We start from the raw sequence: 25,952 nt of genomic DNA on the forward strand, positions 1-25,952 counted from the left end.
CATTCTAGTGCTCAAGTAGTAACAGTAAATCAATTTATCAATCAATAATAACAAGCTATTTGGTATTTGAAAGCTGGTAAATAAATTTGGTTGCTCGCCCTAGCATTACATTGGATAAGGAGAAAAGGATGTTTAAAATAAAAAGTTCAATAATTAACTTTACGTTGAAACAGAGAAGTATGTGGAAACGTGGAAAAGCTATAGTTAGGATTTGATCATAAAGAATAGGCATCCCTATATTTACATTGGATTTGGATAATGGGCTTTTTTGTTGGGTAAAGTTTTGTAAACTGGATTGGAGGATCCAAGCCCTTTGTTTTCCGAAAATCTACAGTAGAACCTTCGAGAAGTCAAAATTCTGGGTCCGATCGGTTGAAGGTGAGGCTTGAGGCATTCGGCTTGAGGCTTGGGGCTTCTGGCTTTCGGCTTTCGGCTTTCGGCTTTGCTATATTGGATTTCTTTCTTTGTTCTCTGGGTTCAACGTTCCAGCTTTAACACCGCGCAAACTCAAATCACAAAACCCTAGTGTCAGTGAGATTTGATTGCATAGTAAGATAAGGAAAAGCAAAAAAGGCATATGGCGGAGCACTTGGCTTCGATCTTCGGGACAGAGAGGGACCGTGTGAACTGCCCCTTCTATTTCAAGATCGGGGCGTGCCGGCATGGAGACCGGTGCTCTCGGCTTCACAACCGGCCGACGATCTCACCGACGCTGCTGTTGTCGAACATGTACCAGAGGCCCGACATGATAACCCCGGGGGTGGACGCGCAGGGCCAGCCCATCGACCCGCGTAAAATCCAGGAACACTTCGAGGACTTCTACGAGGACATCTTCGAGGAGCTGGGGAAATTCGGAGAGATTGAGAGCCTCAACGTATGCGACAATCTCGCTGATCATATGATAGGGAATGTCTACGTCCAGTTCAAGGAAGAAGAGCAAGCCGCCGCTGCTCTGCAAGCCCTCCAGGGACGCTTCTACAATGGTCGCCCCATCATAGCCGACTTCTCGCCCGTCACCGACTTCCGTGAAGCCACTTGTCGCCAGTTTGAGGAGAATAACTGCAACCGAGGTGGCTATTGTAATTTCATGCACGTCAAATTGATCGGCAGGGATTTGAGGAGGAAGCTCTATGGCAGGTACCGTGGCAGCCGCAGCCGCAGCCGCAGCTTAAGCCCCCGCCGTCATTGGAGAGATTATGATCGCAGAGACAGAGATTACCGGGACCGGGACCGTGACTATCGCAGCAGGGACAGGCACGATAGGTACTCCGAACGAGATACTGGTAGAAGAAGACACAGCAGCCCCAGGCGGAGCAGTACTAGGAGTCCTGTGAGGGAAGGCAGCGAGGAGCGCCGTGCCAGAATTGAGCAATGGAATCGAGAAAGGGAGGAAAGGCAGTGATCATCTTTTTTTTTTGTTTTTTCCTTTCTTCTCTTGTCTTTTCTTTTCCAATTGGTAATTACCCTTGGGCCTGCCCCTGGCCTGCCTTACATATTTCTTTCATGCTATTTCAAATTTGGTACTTGGTATCATCACATCAATTAATGTAGTTGTATACTTTTAGTCTAACTGAGAGTTAGAATTGTGGTTGCTTTCTTTATTCCTGAGTTCATGGTATCGACCTAGTTCTCTTCTTTGATATCTCTTGGACACTGTTCGGCGTAATCCTTTTATTTTATTTTTTTCTTTGGTGCGAAACTGTTTATTGTAATCCTCAGTTCTTTGGAAATTCCAAACTTGCGCATCTTTTATTTTATGTATACTTCTTATTATGGTTCATTTTTCTTACTTTAATATATAGGGGCCTACTAGGTAACCAAACCTTGAAATGAAGTGTGAACTAATGGTATGAGCTAATATATAGGGGCCTACTAGGTAACCAAACCTTGAAATGAAGTGTGAACTAATGGTATGAGCTACTTAGAAACTTGATGCACTTGAGTTGGTCTTGAGCAAGTTTTAGATGATCGTTATTATACAGTACTCGAAACAGTTCCATGGAATTTGCTTCAATGTTATATTTGGTTGTCTGCTTATTAAAATGAAAATGTTACCAACAATGAATGAATGGATGAATGTAGACATTACATTGAGCTTCAAGTTCTTTTTATTATTCTTTTATTCTTTAGAAATTGCCAATTGCCTAATTAAAATTAGTTGTTTTATTGTTTTTGTTAATCTGTATATAGATACATCATGCACTTTTTGTGAAGTAGTTGTATTGTGCTTTTTTTTATTACTTTCAATTTCATCATTGGCTTGCTGAAGATAGATGTGTGTTGGACTCATTTTGGGTTTTGTTTGTGCTGTGGTTTGAGGTTTCAGAGTTGAAGAAAGGGTGACCTGTTACTTGCATTGGACTAGTAATCTTGGCTGAGGTTCATGTTCAAGCACTGGATCATGCTAAGTACACTTGTCTAGTGCAAGCCTATAAAAGTTACTTGTGAATTTTTCCTTGGGATGCCTGTTGGTAATTTGTATTGTTGGTTTCTAGGTAACTCTGAAAGATAGAAGGGTAAAAGCTACTTTTCGTTCTTTTACAATCTTATTATTAGGCTTGTTTTAGCCTTACAGGAGGAAAGTTGTCAGAGGTCCCCTCCTTACAAGCTGCCAAGCTTTTCTACATCTGTCTTTTCAGATTTCATTTTGTGTACGGTCATCGTTGTCATGAAACTCTATCGATTGAGGGTTTGGGGTCTTTGTTCTCACTTTTATGCATGAATTTATTTGTCTTTTAGGAGACAATTCAAATGATGCCAATACTAAGACATTTTGAATGTGGTACCATTTTCAGTTTTGTTGCTGTTGAGATATAGAGTAAGTTATGGAGTGAATCAAATTTTAAAATGACATCCCCTGTGGCACTTGTCTTATAGACATCATTCATGATGTTTGTTCGTTACTTATCTTCGAGGGGTATCCAAGTTTTACCTACAGAATGCTATTCAGTGTGTATCTGTCTTCTTTTCATACAATAATGGTCTAAAGAGTCGAAAGGAGTAACATTATATTAGTGCCATGGTGTACTAGAAGTATGGTGGAATTTTCATTTCTATCACGTTTTGCTGGATCTTAAATTGCTAGTTTATGTCAGTTTTTGAGTATCTAGTTGGGATTGGGCCTGCTAATATGTATGTTATTTCAATTTTTAGGTATCTTCTGGAGGCATAGAGCTAAGTGCTCAGAGGAACGAGGAGTATCTTTTATTCGTAATTCTTGATGCCTTCCCCACCTGTCCTATTGTTGTACCTTATTCATTTTCCTACTTCTGGCTAATGATTCTACATTTATGCTTTTAGGGTCTGACATCATAGCCTCTGAAACTGGGTTTGCAGAACTCAAAGCTGGTCAGAACATTGGATAAGAAGTTCAGTTACTACATCAAGTCTGTTTCTAGTTTTCTTTCTTGTAGGTATAAAAAGGGGTAGGTATAAAAAGGGGGAGGTGTCGACCATCGCAGCTTGTTTTATGGTTGGATTCGAAGTAGGTAGCTTGAAACCCCGTTTTCGTTTATGTTTAGATACTAATTCCCCATTCTTCCCATTCGGATTTCTTCCCGTATTTATCTACATATAGGCCATGCAATGTTGCTGCAGTTGTAGGTTTCTACCTGTTAAGTCCGAGGCCTTCACATGAGCGTCTGGCACAGTTTGATCATATGATAAGGTAGTATTGATTGCTTTTCTTATGTGTGTGTTACTGGGTTGGTTGGTAGGGAAGTGAAGTCTCCGGCATCTTAGGCTGTTGTACCAGCAACGATTTGGCTCTGTGGTCGATGGAAGTGAGTGCGATAGAGTTTTGTTGATGTTTTCAACTTGTAATCCGTGAAATGGCATTCTGATCAAGAAGCGTAAAATATTTTTTTATTTATGTGTTCTTTCTTTGGTACAAGGAAGATAATCGTTCTATGTTGTTAATCATAGTATCCACATGTAATAATTTGGAATGTTAAATTGATTATTTCATTTTGTTTTATTGAAGACAATAAATATACGTAGTGGGGGATTGATATTTGATGGTAACCATTCTAAGTGTGTAAAATGCTCTTTTAATGTCATCTCATGTGAAAATGCTCTTTTAATCGCTTCTTTTTAAAGAGGAGTGATACTTGCGGCATCATTATGTATATCAATTACTTTTACTTAACTGTTAGAAAATAAGTGAATTTTTTAATGGATAAGATAAAATGATATAATATTAATTGGTAGTATCTATAATATCATTATGCGACCCTATACAAAAGAAAAGAGATTTACGAAAATTATCTTTATACAAAAGAAAGGAGATTTACGAAAATTATCTTTTTATTATAAAAAAAATGTATTATTATTTTTTCCTGGCTCATTTGTCAAAAAATGAGCTTATGTAAAATATGAGAAAGAGATTCAATATTAAGTGAAGGAAGTGAGTTATAAATATACAATTATCTGTGTTGGTTATTCGGCAAATATTGATAAATTCATCGAACTGTTTTAATGTAATAAATTAGTAATATTAAGTTTGGATACCAAATCAAAACTAATTAACAGAAATAAATTTTTATTATCAATTATAAAAACTGATTGGCAAAAAAAAAATATTTATTTTTTGTTTGACCTGGAAGCCGATAATAAATAATATAAAAAACGAAAGAAAAGAGGATGGGATGGACGGTGTGTGGTATCGATTGGACCAAAAAGAAATTAAAAAAAAAAAAAAGAGAGAAAAGAAAATCCACATGTAAGGCCCCGAGGGTGTTTGAGAGTCCAGCGTGCGAGTTTCTATTGGTCGAGTGACGGCATCGCGCAACCCAACCCAACCCAGTTGGCATTCTTCGCATGTTTTTGCTTGCTCTCTAAGAACCTGACCCTGACCACCACAGCCAGTTTGCGCGTTTCTTTTTCTTTTATTATTTTCCGTGTAGTAGTAGAAGATAAATTATATATAAATGATCAAATCCCCCTTTCTCTCTGTTATTCCCATGTCGTCGTCCTTTCTCGTCTTTTCAATTTTTTTTTTTTTTTTTTGTAAGTAAAAAACAGTATTTGTTTGTTCAAATTTCAAAAAACTTGAAAATCTAGGTTAGTTATGGAAGAAGAGCTGGAATTTTTGGAAGCCGACGACGTAATCGATTGGAGTAGTCTGTTGGATGAATTACCGGAGGGTGCGAATACCTTGGATTGGGAAACTGAAGCTCCAATTCTCAACGACTCGTCCTCCTCATCTTCTTCTTCCTCTTCTTCTCTTCCTTTAGCCGCCGCCGCCACCGATTCTCCCTCTAACCATTCTCCAGATCCGATTTCCTCATGGATCGGACAGATCGAAACCTTGTTGATGAAAGAAGATGATGCTGACGATGCTAATAAGGTTGCCTCGGAGCCTCCTGCTAATGATTTTTTGGCTGACATCCTTGTCGATTCTCCTGCCCCTGCACAGCCTTCCGACGATCACGACCTCGGCCTTTCTACTGACAAGGAAGAATTGGAGGTTGCCCCTGTCCAAAACGATTCTGAAGATCTTCTCTCTAAGAAACGGACAAGGTACCGCCGCTAATTTGTTCTTCTTCTTTTCCACTTTTAAGAATAATCTCTGTCTTAATATATTGGATGGATGCAGGATGTGTATTTTATATATACACTTGATAACTTTATATCTAGGATTTGTGCTGTGTTTTGCTTTGTAGATTGGACCGATTTCAATGGTGCTTTTTTTTTTTTTTTTTTCTCCTTTTATGGGATTCTCGGTTGAATTTCGAATTCTAGGGGTCGTTTCTATTAATATCCATGAATGCTGCTAGTTTTTGTAGGAGGTATTTCAGTTGTTGGCTAGCATCAGAAGATGATAAAGTGGATGCTCTTTTTTGTATGAACTTTTTTATGAAATGGATGTGCTCAAGGAAAATTATTTAGGTCAACAATATTCGTTGCAAGAGGAAATTATTTAAGGGGATTTGTTATGATTTTCCAGGCAGCTGAGAAATAGGGATGCCGCTGTGAGATCCAGGGAGAGGAAGAAGGTGTATGTGAAGGATCTAGAAATGAAGAGTAAATATCTTGAAGGAGAATGCAGGAGACTGGGGCGATTGCTTCAGTGCTGCTATGCTGAGAATCAAGCCTTACGGTTTAGTTTGCAGATGGGCAATTCATTTGGTTCTCCAACAACCAAGCAGGAGTCTGCTGTGCTCTTGTTGGGTATGAATCATCAGCCATCTTGCCCTTATTTCCATTTTTCTTGCATTGTTTTTCTTATTATCAGTGGTATTTCAGTCGTTAAACCTTGAAAAGAGCTACAGAGTATTTAGTAAAGTGTGCATAGAAAACCATCTTATCAAGGACTGTTATATGCATGTAAGCCAGATGTACCATTGGAAATTTACAAGTTTTATTATCCATCAGACGTGTAACTGCCAACAAATTTGATCATCACTTGTAATTGTGGCTTAACCCAATTTAAGCTGAGAGGTGCAATTAAAGCTTCTTTAGTATAAACAAAAGATTCGGCTTGTGTGGGGGCTGAAGCATATTTTGAACGAGTTACTTCTGAGCATTCAAAATTTTGTTAGCCACACCAGATAACCTTTGTAAGCATGACATGAATCGGTGGGTTGATAAGAAATCTTCATTCTTGCTTCCTTATAGGTTCTATGTTTGAATATGTGTTGAGCAACAGACCCATATGAAAGTTTAGGACGGGAAAAAGGAACATTATTACAAGAATATTGTTACAGATGCATAGCCAAAATGTTTCCTGCGTTTCAATTACCTTTTGTATAGCACATTTACAATTTTACTGGGTGAAAGTCGATATCAGGTTGTTCATGGTTTGTTTTTTATTCATCATAGAGTTGCATGTCCATTTCCAAAACTTCATGTTGAGCAAGTTGGTTGAATCCTCTTTGATTTCTGATGTTTGGTTTCGCTGCAGAATCCCTGCTGTTGGGTTCCCTGCTTTGGTTGGTGGTCATCATGGGCTTGTTCATTCTGACTGTAATGCCCCTTCGAAATCTGGAGCCACTTCAATTGGAAGACGAGGGAAAGAAAGCTCTAGAAAGAGAGGCTCCAAAAGGGGGAGAAACTAAAATTTTTGGATACTTTGTGGTAGGATCTTTTGTAAAAAGCAGGAGATGCAAAGCTTCATGGACAAAGATGAAACAGTGTTTCCTTGTTCTTTAATTTTTTTTTAAGGTCTTTTTTTTTTTTTTTTTTTTCTTTTTTGGTGGTGTGTGTGTGTTTGGGGGGGTGTCTGAGGCCTGCTCCAGCTCTAATGTACGATTTGTCCTTTGCAAAACCAGTTTTGGTGTTGACGTCGGGAATGTTTTTTTATTGAGAAAATCATGTTTCCCGTCCACCATTTGAACTATGATATGTCATTATGGTAAACCTTAGACTGTGCCATCGTCTACCTCTTCATCAATTTCAATCTATGCTGGTCCTAGTTATATTATATATATATATATATATATATACACATATACATACTCTTGCTATAGAGTGTGTGCACGCTTTCATTATTGAAGGCTGTAGTCTGGCATGCATACCCTTAATAACATGGATGTGCGTATATGTTGGAAATCGACTGAAAGTGCTAAACTAGTTTTTCAGATTTATAAAATTTCAATTTATTATCTATGGAGTTTGAATCTCCCATTTACGATATATATTGAAAAATTAAGTTATTAATTGAGGGTTTTTTTTTTAAAAAAATTTTTTATGCCCGCTTGTATATGTAATATTTGGGGGCTTACAATAGGATTCTAATTGCGTTTTTTTTTTCTTTTTATTATTATTATTATTTTTTCCTTGGGAACAAAGAGATAATGATGATGGTTAACAATTATCCTGACGCATGTTGTTTTGAGGTTGTTGGAAAAACTTTCTGAAAGCCGCAGGTGGTTTTGGGGTTGTTTGAAAAACATACTGACAGTGACTCAGGCTTTTATAAAACTTTTAATTAAAGCCAATAAAAAGTAGCAAACAAAAGAAAAACAAAAACAAAAGCTTAAGTTTTTGTTGAGTTTTCATCGTGTTTGAATTTGAAAATAAAATAGTTTGACTTAGTAATTGCCATGGTGGGTGTTGTTTTAGCGTCAAAAAGGGAGATGAAAAAGAACATAGCAGAAGTTGGTTGAAATTAAGGTATGAAAAAAATAAATAAATAAATAAAAAATAAAGATGGGACTTGCAGGTGAAGCTGTAGTCAGAGCTGTAGCGAACCAAAATCCAACAACAATAGTAATTTGACATTCACCGAAAAAAAAAAAAAAACCATAAAAAAAAATAAAATAAAAAAATGGTAGTGGATAGTGGATAGTGGATACGTGAGATAGAGAGTTTTTTTTTTTTTTTTTTTTTTTTTTTTCTCTCTCTCTGGTAAATACGTGAGATAGAGAGTTAGGTGAGGGACAGGGAGCGGGTGCATTGTTGTTTTTAAAGTTCCTAGTTTGGTGATGCAGTGGGCGCTCTTGTTAAAATTACAAGAATATCCTTATTCGCATATACCAAAAGGATGTGCATACACACACATCCTCTTTGCATCCTTGACGAAGATGCTTTAACCTCTTTGCATCTTCTAGTCAATTTTTAGGCCAGCCGATGCCCGATGACATGCCATTTCTGGATTTGCAACTTTTTCTAGGACGTAATTAGCCCCCTTCTCAAACACACACACACACACAAATATTTAGAATTCCCCTCGGCTACTAAAATGTAATAACATCGTTAATGATCACTGCTATTTTCATATTGCTATGATTAAAATTTGATATTTAATAATTATTGATTTATTTAACAAAAATGTTTGATGATAATATTGTTAAGTTACCAAAAAGGAATTCAGTTTTTATCAATCAAAAATAAAATTATAATATTAAATATAAAGCCTATATAAATTCCACCTATTGTATTATTGGAGAATCCAAAGCTAAGTAATAATAATATCAAATTTGATACCAAATTTGATATTATTAAAATTTAGCATTCTTAGTTGAAGCACCTTCATTAAAGTCACTTAATAAAGTAATTATATTTTAGCATTATCATTTATAAAATTTGTTATTAATGTGAGTTCTCAAATAATAAATATTAATATTAAATTTTAAAATTGATATATGCTAAAAGATTATATTATTAAATTATAAATATTATTAAATAGTAATGGAATCCATTTTTGGTTTACTATTATGAATAAAAAATAAAATAATATTAATTAATTCAACAAATGACATTGGACACAAAATGATAATGGAACTCAAAATCAAAATTTGTCAATTACAAAATTAATGACAAATTAGACACCAAATTCATCATTAGCAAAGTTCACAATGCCCCATTGAAACATTCAAAATGAAGGTTAGTGGTATATTTTGGCCATATCCAAACAAATGCAATGCCATCCATAAGATGACATTCTGTGATGATCTATGAAAAAAAGCCAAAGGCAAAGCAAGGAGAGGAGAAGGGCAAATCCGTAAATGTAAGTGGTGGCAGTTAAAGTAATAAAGGGGAGAAATGAAGGGGAAAAGGTTAGGAAAGACAGAAGTGGAGAACTGGTGGGCTTTTCGGGTTTGGATTGGTTGTATTCTGCGAATGGCCGGATCTTATGCCACTATAAATACAAAAGCCGACCTACCCCCACTCTCTGACTCTACCCTTTCCTCACTAGCTGCTTTCTTCCCGGTTTCACTCGCAGTCTTCACGCCAACAACAAACTCAGTCTTGTCTTTGTTTCTTCTTCTCTCATGGATTCCGACTACGGCATTCCCAGGGAACTCTCCGATCTCCAGAAGCTTCGATCCACCTACCAACCGCAGCTTCCTCCTTGTCTTGAGGTCCATCCTTTTCCTCTCTCTTTCTTCTTGGTTATACTACTACTACTACTACTTTTCAACTCTCAAATTCAAATTAATTCCCTTCGGTCTTAGTTTTCAGTGAATGTTTTTATTTTATATGTGTGTGTGTATATATATATATATATATATATATATATTGTGTTCACTCAATTCAGATCGATTTCCGCAAAAATAAAAATCTCGGTGGTTGGTATTATCTTCTTTGTTTATGTAGAAGGATTACGCTAGATGACGATGCCTTAGATCCGTTTCCATGTCCAAAAACGGAGATAAAAAAGGATATATGGAGTTGTATGAGAGGATCTGTTGTTCACTTTTACTTTTGATCTGGTATACATGGTATTCTTTGGCATGCTCTTACCGTTTAGCGACTCTCTTTAAACTCTGTAATTTAGTGTTTTTGGAATATTCTGCTGGATTATCTCTGTTTGCAGATTTAAAATGGTTTGAATATAAAAAAGGTATGATCATGTGGAAATAATTCTCCTAGATATGAAGCTAAAACAGGGGTAAATTTGATAACTGATAGGTGCAGATTTATTTTACTGTTTTTGCCAGTGCCTTTGGAACCTGTTGGACCTGAAAAAGGGACTTTATTTTTCCACTTGCTTTAGGATCTTACAGCTCTTAATTTTCCATTAAGGCTAGAGGAGAAGGATCAATAGGGTTCTACACTTGCTTGATCAAATTGCATCGGTTTTTTGATCTATTTAAATGTTTACCAGGCTTTTTGCTTGCCTTGTCATGTAGGGTACTACTGTCAGGGTTGAATTTGGTGACACAGCAACATCTCTGGACCCCACGGATTCCCACACCATCAGTCGGTCCTTTCCAAACACTTATGGTCAGCCATTGGCTCACTTTCTCAGGGCAACTGCTAAAGTACCTGACGCTCAGATTATAACTGAGCATTCAGCAATGAGGTATATGCATTTGATGGTTATACCTAGTACATTCTATTTCCCTGTTATTTTTTTAGTAATTACTTGTAATTATTTTTGTCTATTTTGTCGTCTCTGTGCTCGCAAATGTCCTATGTGTGTATTCATGAATATCTGTGTGCATGTTGTTGTAGATGAACTGATGCATCACCCTATGCGAATGCATAAACTTATGAATGTATTAACTATGGTGGACATGGATTATTTTATTTGGTTGTGAATATTTAGATTTGTCTCTAATCTATTGTATTTTAACAGGGTGGGAATTGTCTTTTGCGGGAGACAATCTCCTGGAGGACACAATGTCATATGGGGTCTTCTCAAGGCTCTCAAAATTCACAACCCCCAGAGCACTTTACTTGGATTCTTGGGTAAGTAAGCCACTGTATCAGACTTTAGATTTCCGCTTCTTCATTTGATTGTTGGATAAATCTGTTGATTGTTAGATGGTCATGACGATGTTAGCTTCTTTGAATTGCTCAGTGATCAAAATGTAAATCTGCACTAGTCTTGATCTATATATTTTCCATTGGGGTACAACTAACTTTTTTCCCAAGGTTTGTTTTGCATGTATATATTCTTGTGATGGAAGATGGCATTGAATTAGTTACTCTGCTGTCAATAGGTGGTTCTGAAGGTTTATTTGCCCAGAAAACTCTTGAGATAACTGATGACATTATTGCAACCTACAAGAATCAAGGTAGGTAATATTAGGAAGACACTGGTAATATTTAGTTTCCAAAAATTTTCTGGTCCGTAAACTCATGAGCAGTGTGTTATTGTTGTGCTTGACAAGGTGGCTATGATTTGTTGGGACGGACTAAAGACCAAATAAGAACAACTGAGCAAGTTAAAGCTGCACTAACTGCCTGCAAGGATTTGAAATTGGATGGCCTTGTCATTGTTGGAGGTAAGTTAATTGTGTTACGATTTTCCTAGTTTGGGAATATATTTTTGAATGTTATTAAGTTTATAAGTTTTGCACTTTTGTAGGGGTGACATCAAACGCTGATGCCGCTCAGCTTGCAGAAACATTTGCTGAAGCAAAATGCACAACTAAGGTACTTTTGATGTGATATTTCTGGGATATGAATAACTTCATTTCAATTATACAGTGATTTATCAAGAAAAAGGGTAGTAGTCACATTAGCTTGGTTGGGTATCTCTTTTGACTTTAGAACAAGTCATTTGAAATTGTGGTACTTATGTTGCAATCATATTTACTGACGCTCGGCAACTTAATTTGAATATGTTGTCAATGTCTTGACTATAATCTTGGAATTTTCAGGTGGTTGGAGTTCCCGTCACTTTGAATGGAGATCTTAAGAACCAGTTCGTGGAAACTAATGTTGGTTTTGATACAATATGTAAGGTATAAGCCAAACTATGTTGAAAACTTTTGCTAATTTAAGAAATTAAACCTTCAGCAAACCTTCTATTGGTGAACCTTTTGCTCATAAGAAATTTTGTAGCTTATGTTTGCTGCTAACGTCTGTAACAAAGTAATTGATTGCTTAGTCCTTTTTAGTATTTCCACATCCTCTTGTTCAATTGTTTTTGTATAATTACCATCAAAATCAATTTTACAATTTAATTATATTTGCTTAAAATAAATAGTAAGAGGGATCAACGAGTAATTATTTTTGTCAGTGCAATTTATAAATTAAGAGGAAGAAAATTTAAATAGCTGCTGCTAATGTTCAGGTCAATTCCCAGCTCATCAGTAATGTTTGCACTGATGCTCTCTCTGCGGAGAAGGTAATGTCCTGAACTGACATTATTCAACTGATAAATGTTAATCAATTTTACGCTATCTTAAAATGCTCTTGTCCATATTATTTTATTTTTTGTACTGTACTATAACCTGCTATTTCTTTTGTATACAAGTGAGATTACATATGGAAATCTTTTTCTTCCATTCCAGTATTATTATTTTATTCGGCTCATGGGCCGAAAGCAATCACATGTTGCTCTGGAGTGCACCCTCCAGTCTCATCCAAACATGGTAAGCTGTGTTATCTTGCATTAATCTATATGATTATATGCTGTCACCTAAATTCTTGTTCTTGTTTCTTTTTCATTTTCATTTTATATGCTCTTTACAGGTAATTCTTGGTGAGGAGGTGGCTGCATCAAAGCTAACTCTCTTTGACCTGACAACACAAATTTGTGATGCGGTGCAGACCCGTGCGGAGCGAGGTTCCAAATAGTTCTAGCAGCTTTAATGTTGTAGTTTGTTATCATTTTCTTCATCATCTGATCTGATATTTTGGCAGACAAGTACCACGGTGTCATTCTACTGCCGGAAGGACTCATAGAAAGCATTCCTGAAGTCTATGCCCTCTTGAAGGTAACTAAGTAACAGAACCTCTCTCTCTCTCTCTCGCCCTTCCCTCCCCCCCAATTAGAGTCCAAAGAGATGTTTAAATGATAACTTTTTGCTTCCATGTAAAACATAAATTTAAAAGTTTCCTTCTTTTATTCTCTTGATTTAACACTTTGATCTTTTCCTGTCAGGAAATTCATGGTTTGATCAGGTTAGGTGTTTCTGTGGATAACATTTCATCTCAACTGTCACCCTGGGCTTCTGCTTTGTTTGAATTCTTGCCACCCTTTATCAAGAAACAGGTTTTAATTTGTTCTAGACATTCACCTTTGATGGATATATTCCACTTGATGTAATGTTAATGAGTAATGTAGCCATTTAAACATTTTTTCCCCCCTCTTTTTTTGGGTCTCAGCTTCTCCTTCACCCTGAATCAGATGATTCTGCACAGTTATCCCAGGTAATTTACAATATATAACTCTTTTTTTTGTGAGAAGGAATCTTCAAACTTCTACATTGTTAATCTTTTTGCTTTCTCCAGATTGAAACGGAGAAACTTCTAGCACATCTTGTGGAGGCAGAGATGAACAAGCGTCTGGTATGATTGATTGATCTTTTAGCTTATGTAATTTGTATTTGAATCCTAACCTTATGCAGTCAATATGATAAGAAAATCTTAATTGTATAAGAAATGCATCAGACAAATGATTTTAGTTTACTGTCTATGCTGTATTACGTAGAACATGACATCTTTAATTACTTATGTTTTTGATGATTTGAACAGAAAGAAGGCACTTACAAGGGGAAGAAATTTAATGCTATCTGCCACTTTTTTGGTTATCAAGCTCGGGGATCTTTGCCATCAAAATTCGATTGTGACTATGCCTATGTATGTTATTGCTAAGCACAGTGACCTCTAGTGCTTTAGCTATTGCTGAGTCATCTTAGAGTATGTTAACATATTGCTGCAGGTCCTTGGACACATCTGCTACCACATTCTAGCAGCTGGTTTGAATGGTTACATGGCAACTGTAACTAACCTGAAGAATCCTGTAAACAAGTGGCGTTGTGGTGCTGCTCCAATTACAGTAGGGTTTCCTTTCTGTTTGTTCTTTCTGATCCATATCTCTTGAGATATCGAGCTTCTAAGTTCCGTTGTCTGTCATTTTGTTTCCAGTAAGTGATTAGTAATTCCCGTATTTGACAAACACTGCTAGGCAATGATGACTGTAAAACGGTGGTCTCAAAATCCTGGTGCTACATCTATTGGAAAGCCTGCTATTCATCCTGCGAATGTTGATTTGAGAGGCAAAGCATATGAGTAAGTGTATTTGACATGTCAGCTGGATGTTTGATAATGCTAAAACTTAAAAAGGATTTAGGATGAGAGAAGTCAATGTATGTGACGTATTTTCTCTCAGAGTTGGAAATGCAGTTCCTATATTTTATTTTTTTAGGTAATTATTGCCTGTATTCTTTTTTCTTCCTTCTTCTCCATTTTGCTATTAACTACGACAACTCTGCTTGGTGTTCATGTGGGGACCAAATGAAGCATTGACAATCAAAGTTTAGTCATCTTGGTTTCTAAACTGGTTTATTCTTTTGGTTGCAGGCTGCTGAGACAAAATGCCACAAAATTTCTGATGGATGACGTCTACAGAAATCCTGGACCCCTTCAGTTTGATGGTCCTGGGGCTGATTCTAAGGCTGTAACACTCTGTGTTGAAGATCAGGATTACATGGGCCGTATAAAGAAACTTCAGGAATATCTTGACAAGGTGGTCAAAGTTCTGAACTTTTTCTTTTGTTCTCGCCCAATCATACATATCATAGCATCAAGAATGCAGGTGGCACTCGAAATGTTTAAGTTTGTGCTAAATGAAGCATGGTGTAGGATGAAGAGATAGTGATTATTCTACTTACGTTTTTGAAACCATTCATTTGTCATGAAAGTAACCGATTAACTTTGATTATATTTTTGTACAAGTTATTAGTCCCTAATCAACTTTTACTCCTTTTCTTACATTTCCAGGTGCGGACCATTGTTAAGCCAGGTTGCTCACAAGAGGTTTTAAAAGCCGCTTTAAGTGTCATGGCGTCTGTAACAGATGTTCTCTCCGTCATGTCTTCACCTTCTTTCGGTGGCCAGGGATCCCTTTGAGAGTGTATTTCTTCTGCTTTTCTTACCTTTGGTTCTGATACGTATGGTACCTCGAGAAAGTAGTTTGTCTCATTTTTTTCCTAGTTTGTATCCTGGACTGTACGTGCGGAACTGTTAAGTTATGGTAACTCTACTGTGCAAAAAATAATTGAGAGGGTTTGTTTTTCCAATTATCGGAAAAGATTCAATTTTGTTTTATGTCAATGATGGAGAGAACTCTAAAGAAGATAATTCATATCTCGGGATTCAACTTTGCGTAGCAGAATAGAATAGAATATGAATTTGTAATTTAACCTTTATTTTTTTTTTTTTTTTGGTTTTTTTGGGTTAACTTTTGGATTTTCTAGTTCGCCATGAATTTCAACTAGGTGTCCTAAGTTTTAATTTTTCCAATTGAATGTTTCAATAGTCATTTCGGTTTCCAGTTTTAATTACTTATTTTTATTTTTTGTTTTTTCAATTGAGATCCTTAGTTTTAGTTATATTTCAATTGCATTGTATATTTAACCTTTATAGTAGGGAATTTTATTTAGTTTTTAACATTTTTAAGTTAATAGGGGTTTGTTAGTTATTGTATTGTATCGTGGTTTTTTATTTTGCAAATAAAAAATGATCATAATTGTGTTTGACAGCTATTTTAAAATATATAGAATTTGAAAAATGTTTTTAAAATATAGGGTAGATTTAGAAAACTCTCCGAAGACATTTTACATGTTTTTGAAAATGGAGAATAGACAGTATTATCATTTTAAATTAAAAAATATGTATTTTATATTGATATAAATTAAATTTAACATATATCTAATATAAATATGGGTAATGTTTATTATTGAAAAGTAATGTTTATTATTATCGATAATAAATATTTCTTCTCTTTATAGATATATATATAATAATATATATTTACCGAGCATGATTAATTATTTTCATTCTAATGAAGTATTTACCAGATATGTTTTTAAATTATAAAAATACGAAACTCAATTTATCATTTTATTTTTGCAAGACAGTACATCCTAATATTTTTGAATTTATCAATAATATATATTTATTTTAATAAAAAAATTATCAAATTTATACATCTTGAAAAAAAAAAGAGAGGAGAATTTTAATTGAAAAAAATTAAAAACGGAATCTAATTAAAGGGAGGCATTGAACTAAAAAAATTTGAAATCTGAAACACTCAATTGAAATTGCCAATTAGGGATGAACTATAAAGTCTAAAGTAAATTTGTTTTATTTTTTGTTTTTCTTGGTGAATGATCTTTTTTTGGGAGGGATGGTTAAGTGACAGAGCCGACCAATATCTGGTTGATGGTAAAAATCATTGTCTGCTATATGTCTTCGCACTGTTGGCCTGAATCCACGAGTACCTGGTGGATATTAGTTCGATTCTAACGAAATCAACCAGTTTGGTTTATCATAAATTTTGGCAAAAGACCTTCCAAATCCGAACCAATATATCCACACGTAATTTGAGCTTTGGGCTACATCATTTTTATTATTATTTTTTTCCTTTTGACTTTGATGACAGACAGATATGAGAAGCCACGCCATTAGATTAGATTAGATTAGATTAATAGCAAGGAAAGCAAATAGAAAGTTTCTATCTTTCCCCAACATCCAAACTTCTTTTTTTCCAAACTGAAAACCCCTAAACCTCAACCTCAAACCCGCCCCAATTTCCCTCCTTTCCGCTTTCACTTTCAGTCTCACTTCTCAGTACAAAACTAAAATCTAAAAACACAACCTGCTAGCAAAGCAGCTTTTCTACTTTAGAGATTGACTGCTCGACATCGACACCACACCACAGCTCTCTCTCTCTCTCTTTCTCTCTCTTTCTCTGCTGCCCCGATCTCCGGTCAGTTACTCTTTTTAACTTTCTCTCTCCATACCAAAACTCGGGAATCTCTTAATTCTGATCTCCACAACTTTTTCACCCTGTTTCATAGGGAAAAAAAAAACAAAGAAAAAGTATGAGCAAAAATTTGAAATTTTATATGGAAAATTTGAATAGCGTATAATTTTATCCATTCAAGTAGTTTGGCTATGGATTTTGAGCCCCTTAACATTGAAAATGAGGTGGTGATGGAATTTGAAATGGTTGGTTCTGGCGAAGCCCTAGACTTGGAACACGAGGATGATAACTATGAAGATTTCAATGATGATTTGGTGGAGGGCTCTGATTCAGCAGCTAGGGCTCGTGATTACTATGAAGATCCAAATCTTGAACCTTTTGAAGGGATGGAATTCGACTCCGAACAGGCCGCCCGAATTTTCTACAATTCTTATGCACGGCGAATAGGTTTCAGCACTCGGGTCAGTGTATACCAGCGCTCACGCCGTGACGGATCAATCATTTGCCGCCAAATAGTGTGCTCTCGTGAGGGATTTCGCCGCCGTGACGAAGCCGCTGAGAATAGGTCCAAGCGCCAGCGTACCATCACTAGAGTTGGTTGTAAAGCTCAGATGACTGTGAAAAAGCAGACTTCTGGCAAGTGGGCTGTGTCCAAACTAGTGAAGGAACATAATCATGAGCTGGTCCCACCGGACAAGGTACATTGCCTCCGGTCACACCGCCATGTATCAGGTCCTGCTCGAAGCCTGATTGATACCCTTCAAGCCGCTGGGATGGGTCCTAGTGGAGTTATGTCTGTGTTGATCAAGGAATCCGGCGGAATCAATAATGTTGGTTTTACCAAAGTTGATTGCCAGAATTATATGAGTAGCAGTAGGCAGAGAACTCTTGGTGGTGGGGGTCAGCTTGTCTTTGACTACTTGAAGCGGATGCAGGATGAGGATCCTGGGTTCTTTTGTTCTATCCAGGGTGATTTCGAGAACTCGACTGGAAACATCTTCTGGGCTGACGCAAATTCAAGATTGAATTACAGATACTTTGGAGACACTGTTACATTCGACACAACATACAGGACTAACCGTTACCGGGTCCCATTTGCCCCATTTACAGGGTGGAACCATCATGGGCAGCCTGTATTGTTTGGATGTGCATTGCTCCTTAATGAGTCGGAGTCTTCGTTTGTTTGGCTGTTCCAGACTTGGCTAGCTGCAATGTCCGGTCGCCATCCCATCTCAATCACGACAGACCAAGATAGGATCATACGTGCTGCTGTGGTGCAGGTATTCTCTGGAACTCGCCACCGATTTTGTAAATGGAACGTGTTTAGAGAGGCCCAGGAGAAATTGTCTGATGTATATCACTTGCACCCGAGTTTTGAAGCTGAGTTCCTGAGGTGCATCAATATGACTGAGACAATTGATGATTTTGAGTCATGTTGGGAGTCCCTTCTGCAAAGATACAATCTGGTTGAAAATGAATGGCTTCAGTCAATGTATAATGTCCGCCAGCAATGGGTACCAGTTTATCTTCGTGATACATTCTTTGGGGAGATGTCCATAACCCAGGGCAATGATAACATAAATTCTTACTTTGATGGGTATATAAATGCATCGACTAATGTTCACGTGCTGATAAAGCAGTATGAAAAAGCAATTGCCACTCGCTATGAAAAGGAAGTAAAGGCTGACTATATTACAATGAATACCACTCCAGTTCTGAAAACACCATCTCCTATGGAAAAACAAGCTGCAAAGCTTTATACAAAGATAATATTCATGAAATTCCAAGAGGAACTAGTTGAAACTCTTGCATATCCTGCAACTATTGTTGATGATAGGCGATCAGAAATCATATATAGGGTGGCAAAATTTGGTGAAGACAACAAAGCACATTTTGTTAAGTTCAATGTTTTTGAAAAGAAAGCTAGTTGTAGCTGCCAAATGTTTGAGTTTTCAGGAATTATTTGTAGACACATATTAGCAGTGTTTAGAGTAACCAACGTTCTTACTCTTCCACCCCATTATATATTGAAACGGTGGACAAGAAATGCCAAAAGTGGGTTTCTATTAGATGGGCATGCTCTTGGGTTGCCTAGTAATTCTCAAGATTCATCTGCTGCTCGCTATGAAAATTTGCGCCGCGAAGCTATTAAATTTGTTGAAGAAGGGGCTGAGTCAATGCGTATTTATAACGTAGCAGTGCATGCTCTTCATGAGGCTGCAAAGAAAGTTGCTAATGCAAAAAGGCATGGTCTTGGGGTCTCTAGAGATACTTCCAATAATGGCAACCAGCGGCTTCAGTCTTGCTCACTGGTAACTTACTTTTTCATGGGGAGTTATCTTAATTTGCATGGCTTCCATACTGTATGATAGTATTGTCTTTTATTGAAAAATGTAGTGTACTATTGCTTTGAATTTCTTCAATATTTATCCTTTCCTTTTACATTTTGCAGATAGGACTTTATTTATACTAAATGAGAATGATAGGATGCAGCAATGATTTTATGGCAACCATTGGTTGTATTAGAATTTATGAAATGATTTACCTGATTTATGACTTATTGTAATTCAAAGGTTGTGACCCATCCTAATACAAAAGATGATAGGACATCCTATAGTCAATCATCGTCTGAACTTGCTGGTGTTGATGTATGACTCTGATGTAGAACTTATAATTTTGTTGCATTCTATTCTTGTCACTGCAAGATCTAACAAAGAGTGTATTAAGTGTCGGTTTGGTGCTTTTCTAATCATTGAGTAGAACTTATAATTTTGTTGCATGCTATGCTTGTCACTGCAAGATCTAACAAACAGTGTATTAAGTGTCGATTTGGTGCTTTTCTAATCATTGAGAGAATGGTCATAAGATAAAGGATTGCTCAACCGAGGATGTTGCTCTAGGAAGGTTTTATTTTATGTACATCTTGAAGCTGTGCTTCCCTTATTTTTTGAAACACAGTATAGTTGCCACAACTCTTTGTACGAGTTTTTGTGGGTATTCATGACCCAAAAATTAGGGGGACAAAAAGGCATAGAAGACAGCTTATTAAACATTAACGAACTTAAGTTTGGTTGAAATGTTGTTGTAAATGCTTGGGGTTTTACTCAATAATCATTCCACAGAAATTTGGCACTATTGCTTGCATTTCAATATTTGTAGGAGGATCAGGACAAGAGAATAGAGGAACTGAATGCTGAACTGGAAAACGCAAGTCAGAGATGTGAAGCATACAGAGCGAAGCTACTTTCAGTTTTGAAGGACATGGAAGAACGCAAGTTAAAGATATCAGTCAACGTTCAGAATGTGAGGTTGAACCTTAAAACTTAGACGCAGAGGGAGTGGCAATGTCGGGATTTCCACCAGTATAGATCATCATCATATAGATTTTGCCAGTGTAAGGTCGCTTGTATTGTAAACTTGTGCAGAGCTCATGTAACAGTAATTCAATGTTTGTATCCATAGAAAGAAATAGGCTTTTTTGTTTTTATTTATTTATTATTATTATTATTATTATTATTATTTCCTTCTTACTGTAAAAATAGGCTTGGAATAATTTTTGATGTTGTTGAATTGGTTTATCATCATTTTCGGTCTTTAGCCTATGTGTAGTTGAACTTTTACCAATAATATAAAGGAGATCCCAATCAACTCAGGATACAACTCTTTACTCTTAACTCGTTGCAATTAATGTTTATTTTTTTATTTTATATAATATATTTACATATTTTGTTGGGAAAATATCATAGATGAATATATGTAAATACATGTGGATAATTTAATACAAAATAAATAAAAATAAATAAAGTATTTTTGAACCTGTAGGTCTTTGAACTTTATTTGTATCTTTCTAGAAAGGTCGATCGAGGCCTGTGTGATACCACAGTGTCCTTAAGACGTTTTACGCCCACCAATGCAGGAGTTTTGTAGCGAACGTCTCCCAGGATATAACGGCTGCAAAAACTTTCAGATACAGCACCTCTGAAGCTTTTCTCTGCGAACTCTCTGTGTATCTTCACTTTACCACTGTTTCTTTTCTTTTTCTTTTTCCTTTCTGTATTTCTCTCCAAAAATAAAATTGAAAAAAGAAAGTTACAGTACGTGCAACCTTCAACCTCTCATTAGGAGTTTTTCTCCTGTAAAACTCTCTCCCACTATATCAAAAAGATTATTTTATTTAAAATAAATAAATAAAAATATTATATCAAAACTCAACAACCAAAACCCATATCATTCACACTAGTGGGCTTAGGCCCAACTCTAACAATCCCCCACATGAATGATTTGATTTAAAAATACAAACATGACTAGTGGTAAAGCTCTACAGTCGGAACCTGCATAGGATAGGTAGATGTTACTCTTTGAACCTTCCCTTGAGAGACTACATTTTCTTTACTGACTTATGGTAGAAGCGATATCTTTGAACCATTTCGTCTTTTGTGTAAATGACAACATAGCCCACACATGATTCCTTCCTGATACACTTCAGTTTTCACTGTTGTGTTCATTTTTGGCCCTGAACACCTCCCTGGTTCTGCGAGAGTTTCTAAAGAATTGTGCCCTAAACAATTCTTCTTTGAAGCGGCCACTCTTCTCTCTCACATAGGTGATTCCTATTTCTTTTATAATCAGCATACCTATGCATAGATTACTGAACACATGCTTATAGGAATCATTAAAAGCATACTTTTATGCTTAACCTCTTTTTATCACTGTTTCATCATAGGAATGGGCAGAGGATTAACCCCCCACAGTGATCCATACTAGTCTTTACAATTGAGTTGTCCCATTGAACCTAGATCTTGGGATCTCCAGTCAACTAGGTTGGGTTTCCATCGTATTGACTTTATTCACGGGCTTCAATCCCATTCCCCTCGATGACTTCTCAACTAGTTCTCTATTTAACCCTTTGGTTAGCGGATCCGCAATGTTATCTTTTGACTTTACATAGTCAATTGAGATAATTCCAGTTGAGATTAATTGTCTAATGGAATTGTGTCTACGACGAATGTGTCTAGACTTTCCATTATACATAATATTCTGTGCCCTGCCAATTGCAGATTGACTATCACAATGTAAACTTATTGCTGGCACAGGTTTAGGCCACCTCGGAATGTCCTCTAAAAATTGGTGTAGCCATTCTGCCTCTTCACCACATTTATCTAGAGCAATAAACTCGGATTCCATAGTGGATCGAGCTATCACAGTTTGTTTCGAGGACTTCCATGTCACAGCTGCACCTGCTAATGTGAATACATAGCCACTAGTGGATTTTGAATCCTTTATATCTGATATCCAATTTGCATCACTGTATCCTTCTAATACAGCAGGATATCTTGTATAGTGCAGTCCGTATTCACGAGTATATCGTAGATATCTTAGTACTCTAACGATCCCTTTCCAATGATCTTCATTTGGATTACTCGTGTATCTACTTAGTCTACTTATTGCATAGGCTAAGTCTGGTCTGGTACAACTCATTAAGTACATCAGACTTCCAATCACCCTAGCATATTCTACTTGAGATACACCTTCTCCTTTATTTTTGGATAAGCGTAAACTCATATCTATGGGTGTTCTGGCTATACTAGTATCATCATTACTAAACTTAGCTAGTATTTTATCTACATAATGAGTTTGACTAAGAATGATTCCATTCGAAGTTCTCGTGATTTTCATACCTAAAATCACATCTGCAAGCCCCATATCTTTCATGTCAAATTTAGAATTTAACATGGCTTTTGTAGTTCGGACCATATTGTCGTCACTACCCACTATGAGTATGTCATCTACATACAAACATAGAATAACATATCCATTCTCTGTATCTTTTACATAGATACACTTGTCACATTCATTTATTTTGAACCCATCTTTTAGCATGGCATTATCAAATTTTTGATGCCATTGCTTTGGAGCTTGTTTAAGTCCATATAAGGACTTTACCAATCTACAAACTTTCCTTTTTTGTCCTGGAGCAGTAAAACCCTCAGGTTGCTCCATGTAGATCTCTTCCTCTAGATCTCCATTCAGAAAGGCTGTTTTCACATCCATTTGATGTACTACAAGATCCCGCAATGCTGCGATTGCCAGTACCATCCTTATGGAATTTATCCTCGTTACTGGAGAATAAGTGTCAAAATAATCAAGGCCTTCCTTTTGCTTGTATCCCTTAATTACAAGCCTTGCCTTGTATTTATCTATTGTTCCATCTGCTTTCATCTTTCTTTTAAAAATCCATTTGTAACCCAAAGGTTTACAACCTGAAGGAAGATCTACCAACTCCCAAGTGTGATTCTGCAGGATGGAATCAATTTCACTTTTAACCGCTTCTTTCCATAAATTCCCTTCAGGAGAATTTATGGCCTCCTGGAAGTTTTGAGGTTCACTTTCTAGCATATAAGTAAGAAAATCCGGACCGTAGGAATTTTCAGTTCTTACTCTCTTGCTACGTCTAAGCTCAACTTCAGTTTCTTGTTCTTGATCACTATCATGATTATCATCATAAATAGTATCATAAGTTCGTTTAGACGTACTCGGTCCTTCTTCCACTTTATATGGAAAAATGTGTTCGAAAAATGATGCATTTCTCGATTCCATTATTGTGTTCTTGTGTATATCAGAAATTTCTGACCTATACACGAGAAACCGATATGCATTACTATTCTGTGCATATCCTATGAAGATGCAATCAACAGTTTTGGGACCTATCTTCACCTTCTTAGGTGTAGGTACTACTACTTTAGCTAGACACCCCCACACTCGTAAATATTTGTAGGAGGGTTGTCTTCCCTTCCATACCTCATAAGGTGTCTTTACCTTATCTTTCCGGGGCACCTTATTTAAAAGGTCATTTCCCGACAAAATGGCTTCCCCCCACAAGTTCTGAGGTACTCCAGAACTTATCAACATTGCATTCATCATTTCTTTCAAGGTTCTATTTTTCCGTTTAGCCACACCATTTGATTGTGGCGAATATGGTGGAGTAACTTCATGTATTATGCCATGTTGAGCACAATACTCTCCGAAAGGAGTTACATACTCTCCACCACGATCACTTCTGATCACTTTAACTTTCCTGTTGAGTTGATTCTCAACTTCCGTTTTATAGAGAATAAATTTCTCTATAGCCTCATCCTTGCTTTTAAGCAAGTATACATAGCAGTATTTCGTGCTATCATCAATAAAGGTGATAAAATACTTATTACCACCTCTAGTCGGTGCGAATTTTAAATCACATATATCACTATGTATTAAATCCAAAGGTTCGTTATTTCTATCAATTGTTTGATATGATGACCTCGTTAATTTTGCTTCCACACAAGTTTCACACTTATGATTGGAATCAATTTCAAATGTGGGAATATGATTTAAGTTAATTAATCTCCGCAGAGAATTAAAATTAACATGTCCTAGTCTACCATGCCATAAAATGGAAGACTCAAGCAAGTAAACAGAAGAACTACTAGCTTTATTCATTTCTTTAGGCTTTACAGTCATTACATTCAGCTTAAATAAACCATTGACTACATAGCCCTTTCCCACAAACATCCCAAATTTGGACAAAATAACCTTGTCTGACTCAAATACTAAGCGAAAACCATGTTTGCTCAGCAGCGATCCAGATACCAGATTCTTGCGAATGTCTGGAACATACAATACATTATTCAGAGTCAGCTCTTTCCCCGAGGTTATCTTCAGGATTACTTTGCCCTCACCTTGGATTTATGAGGTAGCGGAGTTACCCATAAATAGCTTCTCCCCATTCTTCTTTGGTTCGAAGGAAGTGAACATACTCCTATCCGAACACACGTGGCGGGTCGCACCAGTATCTATCCACCACTCTCTAGGATTAGATCCCACCAAGTTCACCTCAGATATCACAGCACTTAGGTCAATATCGTCAACCTCTTTAGTGATGTCCTCCATCACTTGTGCCTGGTTCCTCTTTCTTTTTGGCAGCCTACATTCAGTAGCTCTGTGACCCATCTTGTCACAGTTGAAGCACCTGCCTTGAAATTTGGCCTTCTTAGAGATTCCTCCTTTTGGCCCTAGCTTAGAAGCTTTTCCAATTTGCTTCTTATTCTTGGAGCCCTGACCATGCTCCACAACATTAGCCTTCAACACGGCCTTCGAAGTTCTCTTATCAGACTTCCTGTTGTCATCTTCTATGCGAAGCTTGCTAATAAGAGCCTCCATATCCATCTCCTTTCTCTTGTGCTTCAGATAATTCCTGAAGTCACTCCAACTCGGAGGTAGTTTCTCAATCATGCAGGCTACTTGCAATGCTTCATTCATTATCATCCCTTCAGCAAGCATTTCCTGAATTAGCACTTGCAACTCATGTACTTGATTCATTATTGGCTTTGCATCCACCATCATGTAATCCAAGAATCGGCCTGTAATAAACTTTCCTGAACCCGCATTCTCTGTCTTGTACTTTCGGTCCAGTGTTTCCCACAGCTCCTTTGCTGATTTCGTGCCACAGTATACACCATACAGGGCATCAGACAGGCCATTCAGGACATAATTCCGACATAAGTAATCGGAATTATTCCACGCATCCACTGCCATGAGAGTCTCCTTATCACTCTCTTCATTACTGGGTGGCGCATCTTCAGTCAAGTACCGCGCAAGTCCCAGGGTGGTCAAATAAAATAGCATCTTCTGCTGCCATCTTTTGAAATTTGCTCCATTAAACTTTTCGGGTTTCTCTGCATGACTAGCAGAAGGAGCCATCTGAATTCCAGAAGTCTGAGTGGGCACAGTTCTGTTGTCTCCACTTGCCATTTCTGTATCATCATAAAAACAGAAATCAATTACTTGTTATTTTCTATATTAA

At 36.8% G+C, this 25,952-nt stretch overlaps 4 protein-coding genes across 13 annotated transcripts; all 4 read left to right on the forward strand.

Moving 5' to 3' along the window:
- The first annotated feature begins 269 nt into the window (after positions 1–269).
- Positions 270–4,026, forward strand: LOC107416068 (splicing factor U2af small subunit A). Of its 10 annotated transcripts, XR_007241780.2 has the most exons (4): positions 270–1,395; positions 2,327–2,495; positions 3,154–3,210; positions 3,301–4,026. XR_007241780.2 is itself a non-coding variant. In XM_016024523.4 (3 exons), the coding sequence occupies exons 1-2, from the start codon at positions 578–580 to the stop codon at positions 3,170–3,172; spliced, it is 837 nt and encodes a 278-aa protein (XP_015880009.1). In that variant the 5' UTR covers positions 274–577; the 3' UTR covers positions 3,173–3,210; positions 3,301–4,026. The 10 variants fall into 10 exon arrangements, 2 of the variants coding, with proteins under 2 accessions (XP_060673452.1, XP_015880009.1); XR_009639050.1 differs by having other exon boundaries at positions 2,327–3,484; positions 3,598–4,026; XR_009639051.1 differs by having other exon boundaries at positions 2,327–3,484; positions 3,717–4,026.
- An 802-nt stretch (positions 4,027–4,828) lies between these two features.
- Positions 4,829–7,423, forward strand: LOC107416075 (bZIP transcription factor 60). Its single transcript, XM_016024530.4, has 3 exons — positions 4,829–5,520; positions 5,948–6,171; positions 6,905–7,423. The coding sequence occupies exons 1-3, from the start codon at positions 5,069–5,071 to the stop codon at positions 7,150–7,152; spliced, it is 924 nt and encodes a 307-aa protein (XP_015880016.1). The 5' UTR covers positions 4,829–5,068; the 3' UTR covers positions 7,153–7,423.
- Positions 7,424–9,549: 2,126 nt separating this feature from the next.
- On the forward strand, positions 9,550–15,554 carry LOC107416073 (pyrophosphate--fructose 6-phosphate 1-phosphotransferase subunit alpha). The gene is made up of 19 exons (XM_016024527.4): positions 9,550–9,806; positions 10,578–10,750; positions 11,027–11,139; positions 11,394–11,468; positions 11,565–11,678; positions 11,762–11,829; positions 12,057–12,140; positions 12,473–12,526; positions 12,693–12,773; positions 12,874–12,967; positions 13,045–13,118; positions 13,286–13,396; positions 13,510–13,554; positions 13,636–13,692; positions 13,879–13,983; positions 14,066–14,182; positions 14,312–14,415; positions 14,707–14,872; positions 15,127–15,554. The coding sequence occupies exons 1-19, from the start codon at positions 9,717–9,719 to the stop codon at positions 15,253–15,255; spliced, it is 1,854 nt and encodes a 617-aa protein (XP_015880013.1). The 5' UTR covers positions 9,550–9,716; the 3' UTR covers positions 15,256–15,554.
- Positions 15,555–16,527: 973 nt separating this feature from the next.
- Positions 16,528–20,787, forward strand: LOC107409227 (protein FAR1-RELATED SEQUENCE 5). Its single transcript, XM_016016660.4, has 2 exons — positions 16,528–19,425; positions 20,273–20,787. The coding sequence occupies exons 1-2, from the start codon at positions 17,305–17,307 to the stop codon at positions 20,438–20,440; spliced, it is 2,289 nt and encodes a 762-aa protein (XP_015872146.2). The 5' UTR covers positions 16,528–17,304; the 3' UTR covers positions 20,441–20,787.
- The last annotated feature ends 5,165 nt before the right edge of the window (positions 20,788–25,952 follow it).

Source organism: Ziziphus jujuba, chromosome 5, assembly GCF_031755915.1.
Source record: "Ziziphus jujuba cultivar Dongzao chromosome 5, ASM3175591v1".
NCBI classification, from domain to species: domain Eukaryota; kingdom Viridiplantae; phylum Streptophyta; class Magnoliopsida; order Rosales; family Rhamnaceae; genus Ziziphus; species Ziziphus jujuba.